A 17099-nucleotide genomic window follows, 5' to 3' on the forward strand; every position below is an offset into this window, starting at 1 on the left:
GGTCATATGTATGTATGTATGCTCATATGTATGTATGCATGGTCATATGTATGTATGTATTCTCATATGTATGTATTTATGTATGTATGTATGCTCATATGTATGTATGTATATATGCTCATATGTATGTATGCTCATATGTATGTATGTATGTATGGTCACATGTATGTATGTACGCATGGTCATATGTATGTATGTATGTATGTATGCATGTATGGTCATATGTATGTATGTATGTATGTATGTATATATGCTCATATGTATGTATGCTCATATGTATGTATGTATGTATGTATGCTCATATGTATGTATGCTCATATGTATGTATGTATGTATTTATGCTCATATGTATGTATGTATGTATGTATGCTCATATGTATGTATGCTCATATGTATGTATGTATGTATGTATGTATGCATTCATGGTCATATGTATGTATGTATGTATGTATGTATGCTCATATGTATGTATGTGTATGTATGTACGTACAGTCATATGTATGTATGTATGTATGTATGTATGTATGTATGTATGCTCATATGTATGTATGTATGCATGTATGTATGCTCATATGTATGTATGCATGGTCATATGTATGTATGTATGCTCATATGTATGTATGTATGTATGGTCACATGTATGTATGTATGCATGGTCATATGTATGTATGTATGTATGCATGTATGCTCAATTGTATGTATGTATGTATGTATGTATGCATGGTCATATGTATGACCATATGTATGTATGTATGTATGTATGTGTGTATGTGCGTATGGTATTATGAATGTATGCATGGTCATATGTATGTATGTATGTATGTATGTATGTATGTATGTATGCATGGTCATATGTATGCATGTATGGTCATAAGTATGTATGTATGTATGTATGTATGGTCATATGTATGTATGTATGCATGGTCATATATATGTATGGTCATATGTATGTATGTATGTATGTATGCTCATATGAATGTATGTGTGTATGTATATATGTATGTATGTATGCATGGTCACATGTATGTATGTATGTATGTATAAATGTATGTATGTATTTATGCTCATATGTATGTATGTATGTATGCTCATATGTATGTATGTTTGTATGCATGGTCATATGTATGTATGTATGCATGGTCACATGTATGTATGTATGTATGTATGCATGTATGGTCATATGTATGTATGTATGTATGTATGTATGTATGGTCATATCCCTCTATGGTACACATTATGATGCCAGTGAGGGAAATGTGTTTTTATGTCTCAAAATAGACTAAATAAACATAATCTGAAGAAATTTTATTTTTATTTTTATTTTTGGAAGTTTTTGGGGTTCGTTGCCTGTAGGCAACATTGTACCATAATGGTGCATAAGTGAAAAAAAACGTTCCTTTTCCAATTTGAACATTGTTTATTTCATATACATATGCAAAAATATTCAATAACATCAAGAAGTCACAATTCATTTTAAATTTTAAATTAAAAAGAATTATAAAAAGAATTTACATATATATATGTATGTATGTATGTATGTATGGTCATATATATGTATGTGTGTATGTATGTATGTATGTATGCTCATATGTATGTATGTATGCATGTATGTATGCTCATATGTATGCTCATATGTATGTATGCATGGTCATATGTATGTATGTATGCTCATATGTATGTATGTATGTATGTATGTATGGTCACATGTATGTATGTATGCATGGTCATATGTATGTATGTATGTATGCATGTATGCTCAATTGTATGTATGTATGTATGTATGTATGCATGGTCATATGTATGACCATATGTATGTATGTATGTATGTTTGTGTGTATGTACGTATGGTCATATGAATGTATGCATGGTCATATGTATGTATGTATGTATGTATGTATGTATGTATGTATGCATGGTCATATGTATGCATGTATGGTCATAAGTATGTATGTATGTATGTATGTATGTATGGTCATATGTATGTATGTATGTATGTATGTATGGTCATAAGTATGTATGTATGTATGTATGTATGTATGTATGGTCATATGTATGTATGTATGCATGGTCATATGTATATATGGTCATATGTATGTATGTATGTATGGTCATATGTATGTATGTTTGTATGCATGGTCATATGTTTGGCCATATGTCTGAATGTATGCTCATATGTATGTACGTATGTATGTATGTATGCTCATATATATGTATGCTCATATGTATGTATGTATGTATGTATTTATGCTCATATGTATGTATGTATGTATGCTCATATGTATGTATGTATGTATGTATGTATGTATGTATGTATGTATGCATGTATGGTCATATGTATGTATGTATGTATGTATGTATGCTCATATGTATGTATGTATGTATGTGTATGTATGTACGTACGGTCATATGTATGTATGCATGTATGTATGTATGTATGTATGTATGGTCATATCCCTCTATGGTACACATTATGATGCCAGTGAGGGAAATGTGTTTTTCTGTCCCAAAATAGACTAAATAAACATAATCTGAAGAAATTATATTTTCATTTTTATTTTTATTTTTGGAAGTTTTTGGAGTTCGTTGCCTGTAGGCAACATTGTACCATAATGGTGCATAAGTGAAAAAGAACGTTCCTTTTCCAATTTGAACATTGTTTATTTCATAAACATATGCAAAAATATTCAATAACATCAAGAAGTCACAATTCATTTTAAATTTTAAATTAAAAAGAATTATAAAAAAGAATTTATATATATATGTATGTATGTATGTATGTATGTATGGTCATATATATGTATGTATGTATGTATATATTAATGGTCATATGTATGTATGTATGTATGTATGTATGCTCATATGTATGTATGCATGGTCATATGTATGTATGTATTCTCATATGTATGTATGTATGTATGTATGTATGTATGGTCATATGTATGTATGTATATATGCTCATATGTATGTATGCTCATATGTATGTATGTATGTATGTATGTATGTATGTATGTATGTATGGTCACATGTATGTATGTATGCATGGTCATATGTATGTATGTATGTATGTATGCATGTATGCTCATATATATGTATGTATGTATGTATGTATGTATGTATGCATGGTCATATGTATGACCATATGTATGTATGTATGTATGTATGTATGTATGTATGTATGTATGGTCATATGTATGCATGTATGGTCATAAGTATGTATGTATGTATGTATGGTCATATGTATGTATGTATGCATTTATGGTCATATCCCTTTATGGTACACATTATGATGCCAGTGAGGGAAATGTGTTTTTATGTCTCAAAATAGACTAAATAAACATAATCTGAAGAAATTTTATTTTTATTTTTATTTTTATTTTTGGAAGTTTTTGGGGTTCGTTGCCTGTAGGCAACATTGTATCATAATGGTGCATAAGTGAAAAAGAACGTTCCTTTTCCAATTTGAATATTGTTTATTTCATAAACATATGCAAAAATATTCAATAACATCAAGAAGTCACAATTCATTTTAAATTTTAAATTAAAAAGAATTATAAAAAGAATTTATATATATGTATATATGTATGTATGCATGGTCATATGTATGTATGTATGCTCATATGTATGTATGCATGGTCATATGTATGTATGTATTCTCATATGTATGTATTTATGTATGTATGTATGCTCATATGTATGTATGTATATATGCTCATATCTATGTATGTATGTATGGTCACATGTATGTATGTACGCATGGTCATATGTATGTATGTATGTATGTATGCATGTATGGTCATATGTATGTATGTATGTATGGCAACATTGTACCATAATGGTGCATAAGTGAAAAAGAACGTTCCTTTTCCAATTTGAACATTGTTTATTTCATAAACATATGCAAAAATATTCAATAACATCAAGAAGCCACAATTCATTTTAAATTTTAAATTAAAAAGAATTATAAAAAGAATTTATATATATATGTATATATGTATGTATGTATGTATGGTCATATATATGTATGTATGTATGTATGTATGCTCATATGTATGTATGTATGTATGCATGGTCATATGTATGTATGTATGGTCATATATATGTATGCATGGTCATATGTATGTATATATTCTCATATGTATGTATGTATGTATGTATGTATGTATGTATGCTCATATGTATGTATGTATATATGCTCATATGTATGTATGCTCATATGTATGTATGTATGTATGTATGGTCACATGTATGTATGTATGCATGGTCATATGTATGTATGTATGTATGTATGTATGTATGCATGGTCATATGTATGACCATATGTATGTATGTATGTATGTATGTGTGTATGTATGTATGGTCATATGAATGTATGTATGGTCATATGTATGTATGTATGTATGTATGGTCATATGTATGCATGTATGGTCATAAGTATGTATGTATGTATGTATGTATGTATGTATGGTCATATGTATGTATGTATGTATGTATGCATGGTCATATGTATGTATGTATGTATGTATGTATGTATGTATGTATGTATGTATGTATGTATGGTCATATGTATGTATGTTTGTATGCATGGTCATATGTTTGGCCATATGTATGAATGTATGATCATATGTATGTATGCTCATATGTATGTACGTATGTATGTATGTATGCTCATATGTATGTATGTATGTATGTATGTATGTATGCTCATATGTATGTATGTATGTATGTATTTATGCTCATATGTATTTATGTATGTATGCTCATATGCATGTATGTATGTATGTATGTATGCATGTATGGTCATATGTATGTATGTATGTATGTATGCTCATATGTATGTATGTATGTATGTGTATGTATGTATGTACGGTCATATGTATGTATGTATGTATGTATGTATGTATGTATGTATGGTCATATCCCTCTATGGTACACATTATGATGCCAGTGAGGGAAATGTGTTTTTATGTCTCAAAATAGACTAAATAAACATAATCTGAAGAAATTTTATTTTCATTTTTATTTTTGGAAGTTTTTGGGGTTCGTTCCCTGTAGGCAACATTGTATCATAATGGTGCATAAGTGAAAAAGAATGTTCCTTTTCCAATTTGAACATTGTTTATTTCATAAACATATGCAAAAATATTCAATAACATCAAGAAGTCACAATTCATTTTAAATTTTAAATTAAAAAGAATTTTAAAAAGAATTTAAAAAGTTTCTTGGCTAAATGTTGCCTGTAGGCAACATTGTACCATTCAGGAACAACCCATTGAAATAAATGTGTAAAGTATAAAACTTTAAACTACTTAAATCAACAAAGATAACCATTACCATAACCATTTGAAAAACAAAAACAACAAATTCCAGTGTTTGATCATCACTGCTTCATTTCAGTGCATGTTTTGTGTCAGTCCCCTGTGTCTTTCCTGACATGTGTTGCCATCACTTGTGGTGTTGTTGCTCAGTGCTTATGGAACTCCATGAAGCAGTTTTTTTCAGGAGTGAAGCATAGGCAGGTGACACATTTTGTGCACTGTGGTTTCACTCTACCCTTACATCCAGGGTATCTGCATCTGCCCTTTTTCTCCACCCAAATAGGCCAGTGGTCAGTGTTGTTTGCTATAGTGATTCCATAATGGTTCACTGTTGCAGGCAACATTGCAACTTTCCATGATGGCACGTTGTTGCCTCAGGGCAACAGCTGCATTTTAACACGTATCCACTATTAAATTAGTAAATAAGTTGCATGAAACTATCAAAACTTAAAGTTTACTCACCTATTAGTGTGAAGACATTTTTTTCCAGGTGGAAAAGGGACAAAAAATAACTTTTTGAGAGTCTTTTTTTGCAGCAAGATAGCAGAGCTGTCTCCTTACAAAAAGCCCGCCAAGAAGGGTTTCAAAATCGCTTCCTGGAGGTCATGTGACAACTTAAAGCATTGTTAATGGTTCCCTATGGTTTTACCTCTTTTTTAAAGTATCGCATCATTTAAAGGGCTGCATTGTGGAGATGTGACAGGGCAAAAATGGGTTTGTTGCCTGAGGGCAACATGGTACCATAGAGGGTTAAACCACAATTAGAAGGCTGTAATCTAAAATGTTACAGATTTTTCCCAGCGGGTGTTCGAACATAATCCCCCTCGGTCAGCAGCTTACTTGAACCATCAAGCTGCTGAAGTGAGCGAGATTTGAGAAGTGTGAATTTTAGTGATTGAGAATCATTTTTCTGTCTGTTACAGGACCTGTACAGGAAAGACTGCAACCTGGCAGCTCAGCTGCTGCAGTGCTCCAAGTCTCACTACAGAGCTCACAAGATGTCTGAGGTGAGTTCCTCCTAACGCTGCTGCTGCTGCTGCTGCTGCTGTGTGACCGCATCAATGAGTCAATTCAAATCTGTGCTGCAGTGAAAAGCTCTGCTCACTTTGGCTTTAAAATTAACTTCAAATCATTCAAGAAAAACATACTCGAGTGGCAAAATGATACATTTGGTTAAATTAAATTGCGGATAAGACTAGATACAAGTATTAGTTTTCTACTTCCTCCAGCAAAGAGCTGAAATTTATCAAAACTGAGCAGCTTGATCAGGGCTGTAAGGACAGGATGCTAAGGTCATATCCTTTGTTTTCTTTCTGGGAATTCAGCTTTAGCAACCTCAGGGGGAATTAAAGAAAAGACAACTGACTGCTGAGTCTCCCAGGGCGTCACATACTGAGGTTTTTGGTTGGAAAAGCGTTCCTAACACAGCAAAACAAGAAAATAAGAAAATACAGACAGAGGGCAGAGTCTCTGCAGATACAGACACCCCAACACACTTATTTTTCAGTCTATACAATGTTTTTTTTGGAAACTCTGCATCCCACACTTTTAATAATAAAATTTAAAAGTACATTTTCTTAAGTTGGATATTATGGATACATGCTGTTTCCAGAATGTTTGGACTGGATGCACACAAATTTGACAACTTTTAGGCAAAAAACAAAGAAATAAAGAACCAAGATTGGAGTAGGATATCGTTACCTATATGATGCTTTACTTACTTTGGGGAATATAAATATTTTTGACCCTTTTTGATTTAAGAAAAAGAAAAATCAAACATTTTTCACTTTTTTAAAGGTCCAGTGGTATAAGATTTACTGGGACTTATTGGCAGAACATGACAGAAATGTAATATAATGTTCATAGTGTATAATCACCTGAAAATAAGAATCACTGTGTTTTGATTAATTTACAATGAACTATTTATACCTACAATGGATGCAGGTCATTTTCCACAGAGCTTATTGTACTGTAATGTCTCTATAATAGCCCTGAATGGAAAAAACAAAAACAAAACTGTCTCTAGATACAGCTTTTCATATTTTTTTCATTATTTCAAATTCTGCAGCCGTAATAAAAAGGTTGTCAAAAATGTTGATACTTTAAAACTTTTCCAGTAGCACATGATTAAAATCAATACAATACTACATTCGAGAGCATGGAAAATATCAAAGCTATAAAAAAACAAAAGATCTAAGTGCTCCTTCAAGACGTCATTTCATTTTAGTCATTACTGTTCTGTCTGAAATTTGGCTGTCAGAATAGCACAATCAGACAGTGTTCGGTGACTTTTTCTGTGCTATGTGCTGGTTCGTAATTAAAAAAAAAAAAAGAAAGAAAGAAAGAAAAAGAATTATCCTCTTTTGTGTGCCAAGGACTTTTTTCTTTTTGTTGTGGTATCAAAAGAGGTGTTGAGTATGTTTTTTTTTTTTAAATATTAGTGGTGTATCAAAGTTTAAAATCCTGGTATAGTGACAACCCTGCCACATAGTTTATCCTATCCTAGGTTATCGTAGGTTATCCTATGGTGGTTCTCCTATGGCTTGGAAGGGAGAGTGAGACAAAATGTTTGCAGTCTGCGAGCTCATCGCTTGATGCCACTAAATCCTTCACACTGATCCTTTAAAGAACATAGCCAGTAGTACAGTAATATAATCTAAAAGGAGAAAAGGTGTCTGTTTTAAATCAGGATACTTCTGACCAAAGAATAAGTAAATAAGCAAAGAAACTGATCTAATATTTACGACCCTATTTCAGTTCTGAATCACACATGAATCTCTCAGCATTTCTCCACCAGGATTTTATTCCGTGACATGTCTTTCAAACAGCATTTAGAGACTCATGTTGGGGAACATACTTTCCAAAAAAACTGTTAACTGAATGCTTAAAACATCCAAATAATACTAATTTAGGGGAGCAAAAGCATTATGGAGAATGCGGACTGAGGACCTCAGTATTAGTAAAATCCTGACTTTAGCCATGGACTTCATGTAAAAAAACACATCATCCATCCCTGAACTTATGCTGCATATAATTACTGTGCTAATAAAAAGTTCTTGATGCATTATTTCTGTGATGGAGAGAGTTTTCCATGTCGTATTGGTGTACCATTAAAAGCCTTGGTGAGTGGTTTTCACAATAATACAGAGTCACAGTGCTCATGGCCTCTTCAGTCAGACTGATGAAGGTCTGCTGTCTGAAGTACCATCTGTCTGCATCCTGGCTGTGCATAATGAACGGATGAATGAATGAAAGCCTGGCCCGAGACAACACCTGATGCACAAAAGAGTAAAAGTTGTACTCTCCATCAGGGCGGATTATTGACTGAGGAATATTGTATACAAACACATTAGACTAGTTAATATTATCAGTAACCGTATCATATATGAAATAGAACAATAACTAATTCACAAGTAAGATTACGTTATAGCAGTGAATTGACTCAATGACTCACTGATGTCTGTTATAAAAAACCCTGAAATAAATAATACTGTATTATAAAGAGTATGGCTAACTTGCTCCACCCTGTAATACACGAACAATGCTGCTCCGTCATTTTTAAGTCTTCTGTAGATCATCGGCTGCTGAGGATGTTTACTCTTTACCTGTAGCTTTAGCTTCAGTCTTGTAGCATTACAGCCATGTTGTGCATATTTTAGACCCTTTTACAGGCTTTGGTTTTAAAACAATTCACCTAGAAAAACTGAAAGTAAGCTGGAGGCAAAGTTTTCAACCAGCTCGACGTTTTCAGGGTACCCCCAGGGTTCTCCAAGTTTTTAAGACATTTTTATATCACTTAGAATGAAATTTAATGACAACTTTACATCCATACTGGTAAAATATATGATGCTGATGGGCTCTAGCACATGCAACGCGTTTCAGGCTCTGTGTATGGGAGTCCAAAGTCATGAGTCTCACTGTCTCCAGCTTGAAAGATTTTTGGCACAAACAATATGGAGCCTTGTGGTCACAACCTCTTAACCTACTCATATTTTGGAATCTGTTGCACGTTCTGAGGTGAGCCTGTAAGTAACACAGCTTGAAAAGTTTTTTTTTCCTGACACCTAACTGATTTGCACCAAAGTTAGCGCACGCTCCATGGTCAAGAGCATAAAGCAATATACTGACATAATCATAACCTCTAAGTCACACCAAATAGAGTAAATGTTAACGGTGCACGTGGAAATAATGTTTTATACATCTGACAGTTACTTATGCCGTTAAAGTATTTAGTCAACTCTACAAAAGGACAAGAATGGACTTGGAAACGAAATTCAATACTTTTAAGACCCTGCAGGTACCTTGGTTTTGGCCTTAGTATTAGCTTATGCCAGTTAGGAACACCTGATAAAATTTGCAAGTGACAGTTGCCTTTTAAACTGATCAAATCCACACTTGTAAGCTCTAAATGAGAGCTGATTTACTTTACTTCTGTGTGAAACAGAGGACCCATTTTTGAAAGATTACTGCAAATTTTGGAGTGGTAAGCCTTCCACTGTAAAACTTAACAGGCAGCAGGAACTAAAGGCAGAGAGACTCAGCAAAGGCACTGACTTAACTTACTTTACTACTTAATTAAACTGAATGAAATTTTTCATTTGTAAGAGGAACATTTTTTTTTTCTCATTTCTGAAGTTACATAGTGTCACTTTAAATAATAAAAAAGGTCATTAAATGTGGAACGGTAAAATCTCTTCTAAATGTGGAGCATTTTGAGGAAATAGATTTCACAGAGTGGTTGTGAATTGCTAGAATGACTAAAGTGCCAGTTCCATCATACACCATTAAACCACTTATCTCAATAAATGGAGCAAGACCTGTAGACGTGTACACTGTCACGTGGATTAAAACTGCAAAACTGTGTGACTGTTAATTAAGATTCGCCTCAGATAGCAGCTAATGCTGAGCTAGCTTACTTAGAGCACACACTGTATATTATCTTGTGCTCGCCCCCAACAGCCTCACCTACTTTCCATCTCAATTCCCTCTGGGAGAGGCAGTGGCTGCTAAAAATAGCCCGACTTAAAAGATGCAGGTTATTTTATGCCGAGGCGAGCTTCTATTTCTTAACAAAGCCAAGTCAGTATTTTATCTTTTTTTTTTCGATTCCCAGCTGGAGACCCGGAGCACTGGTTTAATTTGAATCTAAGCTGTTCCCTGTGGAACTGATATGTGTTTGATGGTAGACAGTATAAAGAGACACTGAGTAAAAAGACTGAGAGAGAGGGAATGAGGGCTTTTTGGTTGAGAAGGCAGTGGAGCAAGAGGAGAAAGATGAAAGGATAGAGAAATGGAGGAAAAAAAGAGAGAACTCAGTATGGAAGGAACAGTTCCTACTGACCCTAACCAGCTTTAATAGGCACAAAGAAGCAGCCTGTAATTGACAGGAGCAGTTTTCTCAAACAGGAGCCAATCAAACTGATCATGTGTCTGGTTGTGTGAGTCAGACAGCAAGAGACAGAGAGCTGAGGACACAAAGTTGAAAATATTTGTTTTATTCATGTCCCATTAATTTATAAATCGAGATAAACAACAGGGCTGCAGCTAACAGCTAACAGCTATCATCATTGATTTATCAGCTATTTTCTTATTTAATCAATTTGTTGTTTGGTCCATAAAATGTCAGAAAACAACCCAGAGATATTCAGTTTATTGTCACAGAGGACTAAAGAAACCAGAAAATAATCAAACTTAAATAATCAAATTAGATATTTTTCCTTAAAAAATATTCAAACTGATTAAATGATTATCAAACTAGTTGGAAATTAATTTAAGAGTTGACAGCTAATCAATTAATTGACTGACTGTTGCAGCTCTAAGAAACAACAGAGTCAGTTGTAGAAAAAGAAAAACAGGGTTGTGTTGGGAGAAAAGGTAAACAAACAAATAAATAAACAAAGTTTGTGTTCAGCAATTTTCTGACAAGTTCATTAAAGGGGCCAAGTAGTGCAACTCCCCTGAGAAACAGGAACTAGTCTGGACTGTTTGAGCATTACAAGAATAGATTACTTTCTAAACCAGAACTATAGATTAAAGCCCATGAGGAATGGCTCTAAAAATACATTCAGTGCAAACAGAAAGCAAAGAATAAGTTTGAGGAAGAGATTCAAGTTGATTGTATAAATAATTAAGAAAAGGCTGTTGAGGAATTCGTTTTTAGAGATATTTTCTGGCTAAAAGTTGAAGACTGACTCAGCAGCTGTCACAACTGTAACACTGATGTAAACTTTTCACGATGAATGATGCAATGCAGCTTCTATTGCATTCTCGCAGTTTCTATTATTAGCATGGAGACAAAACAAGCAAGCTTTTAGCATATCAACTAAGAGGCCAAGCAGCAACTTGCAACATTTCACAGATTGAGAATTCCTCCGACAGACATCAACAAAACTTATTTTTAGTCATCTCTTTATTGCTCTAAATCTTTATCTGACATCACTGATTATGACTATTTTTCAAAAATGTAGCTGTGCATCTTGAAAAGCATACTTGGCAACCTTGAGAAGTCAAAAATACTTCAGAGACTTCAAAACCAAAGTGGAAGTTTCACTGTCATTGAATTTGTTTCCTGCATTTTGGTGACTTTTAAAAAGTTCCCCACAAGTTTAATATCAAAGGTTTTAGATTTTTTTTAAATTCCCCATCTTCATCAAACTAATTTTGTCTCTTTGCATGTCTGTCTTCCTCATTTTAGCTGCCACTTGATTTCCAGGAACGCATCAGTTCCCACATGGAGAAACATAATCGGGGTAGCGGAGCCTCCATGGCAATGTGCCACTCCAATTACTCTGACGCTGTGCCCACATCCATAATTGCCAAGGTCCTGGAAAAGCCTGAACCTGGAAGCAGTTGCCCTGTCACACGCTCACCGAGCCCGCAGCCGCAGGATGGAGACTTTCTGACAGGAACAGGAAGCACCGATCATCTGAACCGCCGCATTTCGTACAAGACATCTGACCTGTACTGCAGCGATACGGCGCTCTACTGCCCAGAACGATGGCAGGATACAGAACGCAGGCAGAGCGTCGACCTCCACGGCACCAGCCTGCTCCAGCTTCATGCCCAGAACTCCACTGACAGCAACCCAGATGAAGAGGCCTACCACTCTGGAAGTTTCTCTCACCATGAGCCTCCATCCTCCTTCCATCACCATGATGAGTTTGGCACTGGTAGCCTCCCAGCCTCAAGTTCCTACTCTAGTTTCAGCCTCGCGTCAGACGAGAAGGGAGGAGTTAGTGGTGGTTGTGGGCGCACTGCCAGCAGCACCTTATCCTCTTCCCATCAGGGTCTCTATATGGACTGGCGAGATGGTGGCAGTGGGGACTATGGGCACAAAAGCATGTCCTCTTATGATAAAGACAGCCCGAGTTTCCCCAAGTCCCTCAGCATCCAGCACATGGTGACCCCCAGGAGCCCCCAGAAAGGCAGTTCACCAGCGTACACGAGGACAGCGTCATGCTTCAGTGAGCCATACCATTCCAGCACCCCCCGCCTGGCCTCCTCTCACAGCATGGGATCCACAACGGGGCTGGGCCAGGCTCGTGGAGGGGCTCTGGACAGCCGAGGAGACATCCAGGTCTCTGAAGACGACCTGAGCAGCCGCTGGAGACAGCTCAGCGTGGAAGACATCAACACGTTCTCATCTTCCTACCGTGACATCGCGGGCAGGGTCTCTCCGTACAGTTTCTCTGAACGCCACTTTGCCATGGGCCCCTCTAGTAAGGTCAAGGGGTCTCTCTACAGCAGCTTCCAAGAAGGAGATGACGTCTTCCACAGCCGCGTGCTGGACCAGTGTTTTGCTGTGGGTTCCCCTTCACCCAGCCGCAGTCAGAAACCAATGGAGCATCGTAAGCAGGAGAAAACTTCAGTGTTGTATAGAGCCAAGGATGACAGTCAGGACTCTGAGTGCAGTCTGTTCCTCTCAGGGAGCTCTAAAGAGAAGGAGAGCAGTGGGGGAGCGACAGCGGCAAGCAGCACCAAGAAGGACTACGTAAATCTGAGTGCGGAGAGCTCAGCTGAGTCCTTACACCAAAGCTCCCTCGAAGCCTCAAGTCTTCAACACTACCCCACCCCCAGGCCAAGCGTCCGGCCTCGCCCAAGCTCCAGCTCCGCTCTCAGTGTCGGCCCCGCACTCCCAAAGAAGACCTCTCCAAGATACCAAAAATTTGGCAGCACGGGACTGACGAGGAAGGACAGTTTGACCAAGGCACAGCTATATGGCACACTGCTGAACTGAGCCAAGAGAACGAGAGGTTTTCATTTTATGCATGATGATGATGATGATGATGATTCCTAACTTACTGTACTGTACTGTACTGTATGTCTCAAATGTTCCCTGCAGCAAACTCATACTTGGTGTGATGGGGTATAAAGATGTTGTTGTTTTATGTATCTCTTAGCCAAGGCACGTTTCACGCAGTCTGCAACACTTTTTCTATTGTATGTCATGCAATGGTGTAGCTACCTGAGACCAGCTATTCACTACGTTTTTGTTTCAATTAGTATGACGATAACTAGAGCCGCCGGGGTAAAACTACATTGTCTAAGGGCGTGTTTACACCAATCTTGTTTAGTCTGGTTGAATTGAACCCTGGAGTGTTTACCCCCTTGGTGTGATTTGGTTCAAACTCTATCAAACAACTCTCTATTCACCTCAACGCGGTGGTCAACTGTCTGCTGTCAGGTGACTCTGGACTGGATCATTTCTGGTGTGAACACCATTCAAACCAACTACAGAAGCGTATGTGTCACTTCACTCATTAATAAAACATTTTATCTTCTTGTTTTGGTGATGGGTATACTAGTTGCACATTTGCTTTCAAAATGTGGGCAAGGTATAAACCTGGACTCACAATGAAGCGAGTCTGCACATTTAAATTATTTAACACCCGCTGTCTTATGGCTTGATTCTACCAGCGTCACATTATGGCTGTGCCACAATCACCAGAGCTAATTGCGGCCATTCAACACAGTGCTTGTGATTCCATCAACAGCGCTGCAGCGCATACCAGCAGCAGCTCTCCACTCTGCTCCACTTCAAATATGAACTGAGTCTATTTTTGACGGGTGCCATGTCAAGCTGCACAGAGCAGACCAAGCTGACAGGAAGTTAGACACAGAAAATCATCAGAGAATCTGGCCAATTTTCAAAATGAAAGACCTCATGCAGACTCACAATCATGAAAAGAGACAAAAAACTAAACTACGTAGCCTATTTATTCAGTGGAAAAGCACAAAAAGCAAGGAAAGGGGAGCAAATTGGTTAAATCTGAAAACATAATCAGGCAGGCAAAATGCTCTACTTCCGACATGCTGCTGGTGGGACGGGCAGCTGTGTGGAGAACAGATTAAAACCATGGCGCAGACATGTCGTGCTTAGTGGAATCAACAGGTTACATGATGTTCATATGCATGGTCCTCTAAAGTGCTGATATGCACTCCACATCAACACCAACCTGAACAGAACCTGATAGCACTCCATGATGTACGATATCCAGGTAGAAATTGGGTCATTTGTTGTCTTTTTATGCGCCAACTGTATGAACAATAATTGAACATTTCCACCACATGACTTGTGTTTACAGTTTCTGGACCATATGAGTTTTGCCTTCGTTGATGCAAACAAGACCAGTTGGAAAAATAAAACAATGTAACATCCTCACATTGGTGTGATTCAGGACCTGGCCCTTTTAGGTGTGAACCCGCCCTAAGAAATACAACACAAACCCGGTGTCATGAACGTACTGTGCTATTTGCTCTTTTTTTGGTGTTAAGTACTGTTAGTAAAACCAGCAAAAGACCATTAACTCCTGCTCTAATATATACAGTATAGATAATGGACTAAAGCGTCTGTAATGGGGTGACTTAATTACACATGTTTGCGAGAGGGAATTTTATCCATTATGTATATGTGGACCCCGCTGACTGCAAGCTGTTAAAAAGATTTATTCATTCTCCTCTATTTTCTCCAAATGCATGCTGTATAATGCATATAAATAAGATGGAAAAACACATTTCCAGCTAAACTGTTTCTCATATGGCCCTTCTCTGTAAACACCATTTAATAAAAAGGATGTTATATTAACATTATTAATTGGCTAAATAGGAGATACTAAAAAAAAAAAAAAAAGTGTTTTATTCAAATGCCTTGTATAAAATTTAGATTGTGAGAGTTCCCTCCTGATGCTAGATTTCACTTTTTTTTAATCGGTCAGTAAAATATCCCTGATTTTGTTTGTTGGAATAATAGCTCTAAAAAATATATATAACAGCCTATTAAATAATTACATTACTTTGCCAGGTGAAATGGTAGAAATGATTAAACAGAACTGCAAGATTTTTAGCGTTACTCAGCTGGAAATTTTCTTATTTTTGTATCAAAATGAGGTGATACCAGGACACTTGTGAACTTGCCTTAATCCTGTTCGGAGGACAGAATGGTCTCCTTTACAGCATCTAACAACTGTGTACATACTGTATATCTGCCATATTGTTACTGTACGTATACACACTACTGTTGCTGTTCTTTCTGTCAGACATAACACACACACAACCATTTTCTTGGAAAAGGATTAAGTCTGTTCTTAACACTACTTTTCAGTGGAGATCTCCATTGAAATTTGTTTTATTTTGAAGACAATGAGGCTTAATCCCTCTCTGAAAATCTGGCTCACACACAGCCAAATTTCTACCCTGACACAAACTCTTAAACACTGTTGGCACTAGTTGCACAAACCAAAACAAAAAGAGCTGGATCTTCTAGTTTTCAGGGGAGATTAATTGGGAAATTCTCCAGGCAAGCTGGCAGTTCTGCAATGTATGCACAAAAAGGTTCATAGCAAAGTGCATTGAGAAGGTACTGAAAAAAAACCCTGACTGATTAAAGATGAAAATGTACAGTCAGTGTGTTGTTTTTAAACCAGCATGCTCAAATTAGGCTATTTTAGAGAAAACACTGTGACAATAGACCAAGTGTGTATATATACGTACATAGAAAATGGCAAAGACATGCTGTCCTGTTGGTGAATAAAACAAATTCAAACACGACTCTGACTTATATTAAAGAAAGAGTTGTAGAGAAGTTGTCCTGCTGCCCCACAATCATTCTAACATTTGCTACTCTTGCTAGTCTAAATGAGGACAAAACAACAATGTTCCAACATCTGTGTGCCCTTTGGCCTGATAGATCTTTCTTGAAGGACTTCTTCCTACCTGCATGGCTCTATAGATCTGAGAGGAATGGGGACAGGGATAAGCTACGTAATGGCTCAGCTTTGGCCTCGAGTTAGTCACAAATAGATTTTTCTGGAAGGCCACGCTTCTACCTCTCCCATTCCTGCAGATCTGGGAATTGGCTTAAGGCTGTTTTTAAAGATTTTAAAACTGCATCTCTTATTTTTGACCTTGTAGTGTTCATGATGAAAGTGAAACCACTCCACACAGGCCACAAAAGGTCTCCAATCACATTTTCATTTGGTACAATGAAAAGTATCTCCAGGGTTGAAAAGGTCTGGAATGAAATTTAACCAATGTACAGAGAGACTGAGAAGATATATGGTATTTTTGTTGTGGGCATAATGTATAAAAAGAGATATAGATACTGCATACACGATTGTTATTACACTATGACTATTTTTTATCCAGTTTCAGTTGATGTTATATTTATCGAATATTTTGACCCTGAATGAAGAGGCTGAAGCGGTTCTGTCCTGTCCTACCTCCAGCCCTGTTCCAGGAACAACAGGCCAGCTGTCTAAATGTCAACATGTTTGTCTGTCTGATGCA

The 17099-nt window shown here is 36.5% G+C and overlaps 1 protein-coding gene across 2 annotated transcripts in view; it reads left to right on the top strand.

Moving 5' to 3' along the window:
- begain (brain-enriched guanylate kinase-associated) overlaps positions 1-13937 on the top strand; it is an 81423-nt gene extending 67486 nt beyond the window's left edge. For both annotated transcript variants that reach the window (XM_084743033.1, XM_084743032.1), the window contains exons 6-7: positions 6239-6322; positions 12010-13937. In XM_084743033.1, coding sequence (XP_084599159.1) covers positions 6239-6322; positions 12010-13551 — 1626 coding nt within the window. In that variant the 3' untranslated portion in view covers positions 13552-13937. The remainder of the gene's footprint in view (positions 1-6238; positions 6323-12009) is intronic.
- Positions 13938-17099: the final 3162 nt, after the last annotated feature.

Source organism: Lutjanus erythropterus, chromosome 18 (assembly GCF_056507025.1).
Source record: "Lutjanus erythropterus isolate fLutEry1 chromosome 18, fLutEry1.hap2, whole genome shotgun sequence".
NCBI lineage: Eukaryota > Metazoa > Chordata > Actinopteri > Lutjaniformes > Lutjanidae > Lutjanus > Lutjanus erythropterus.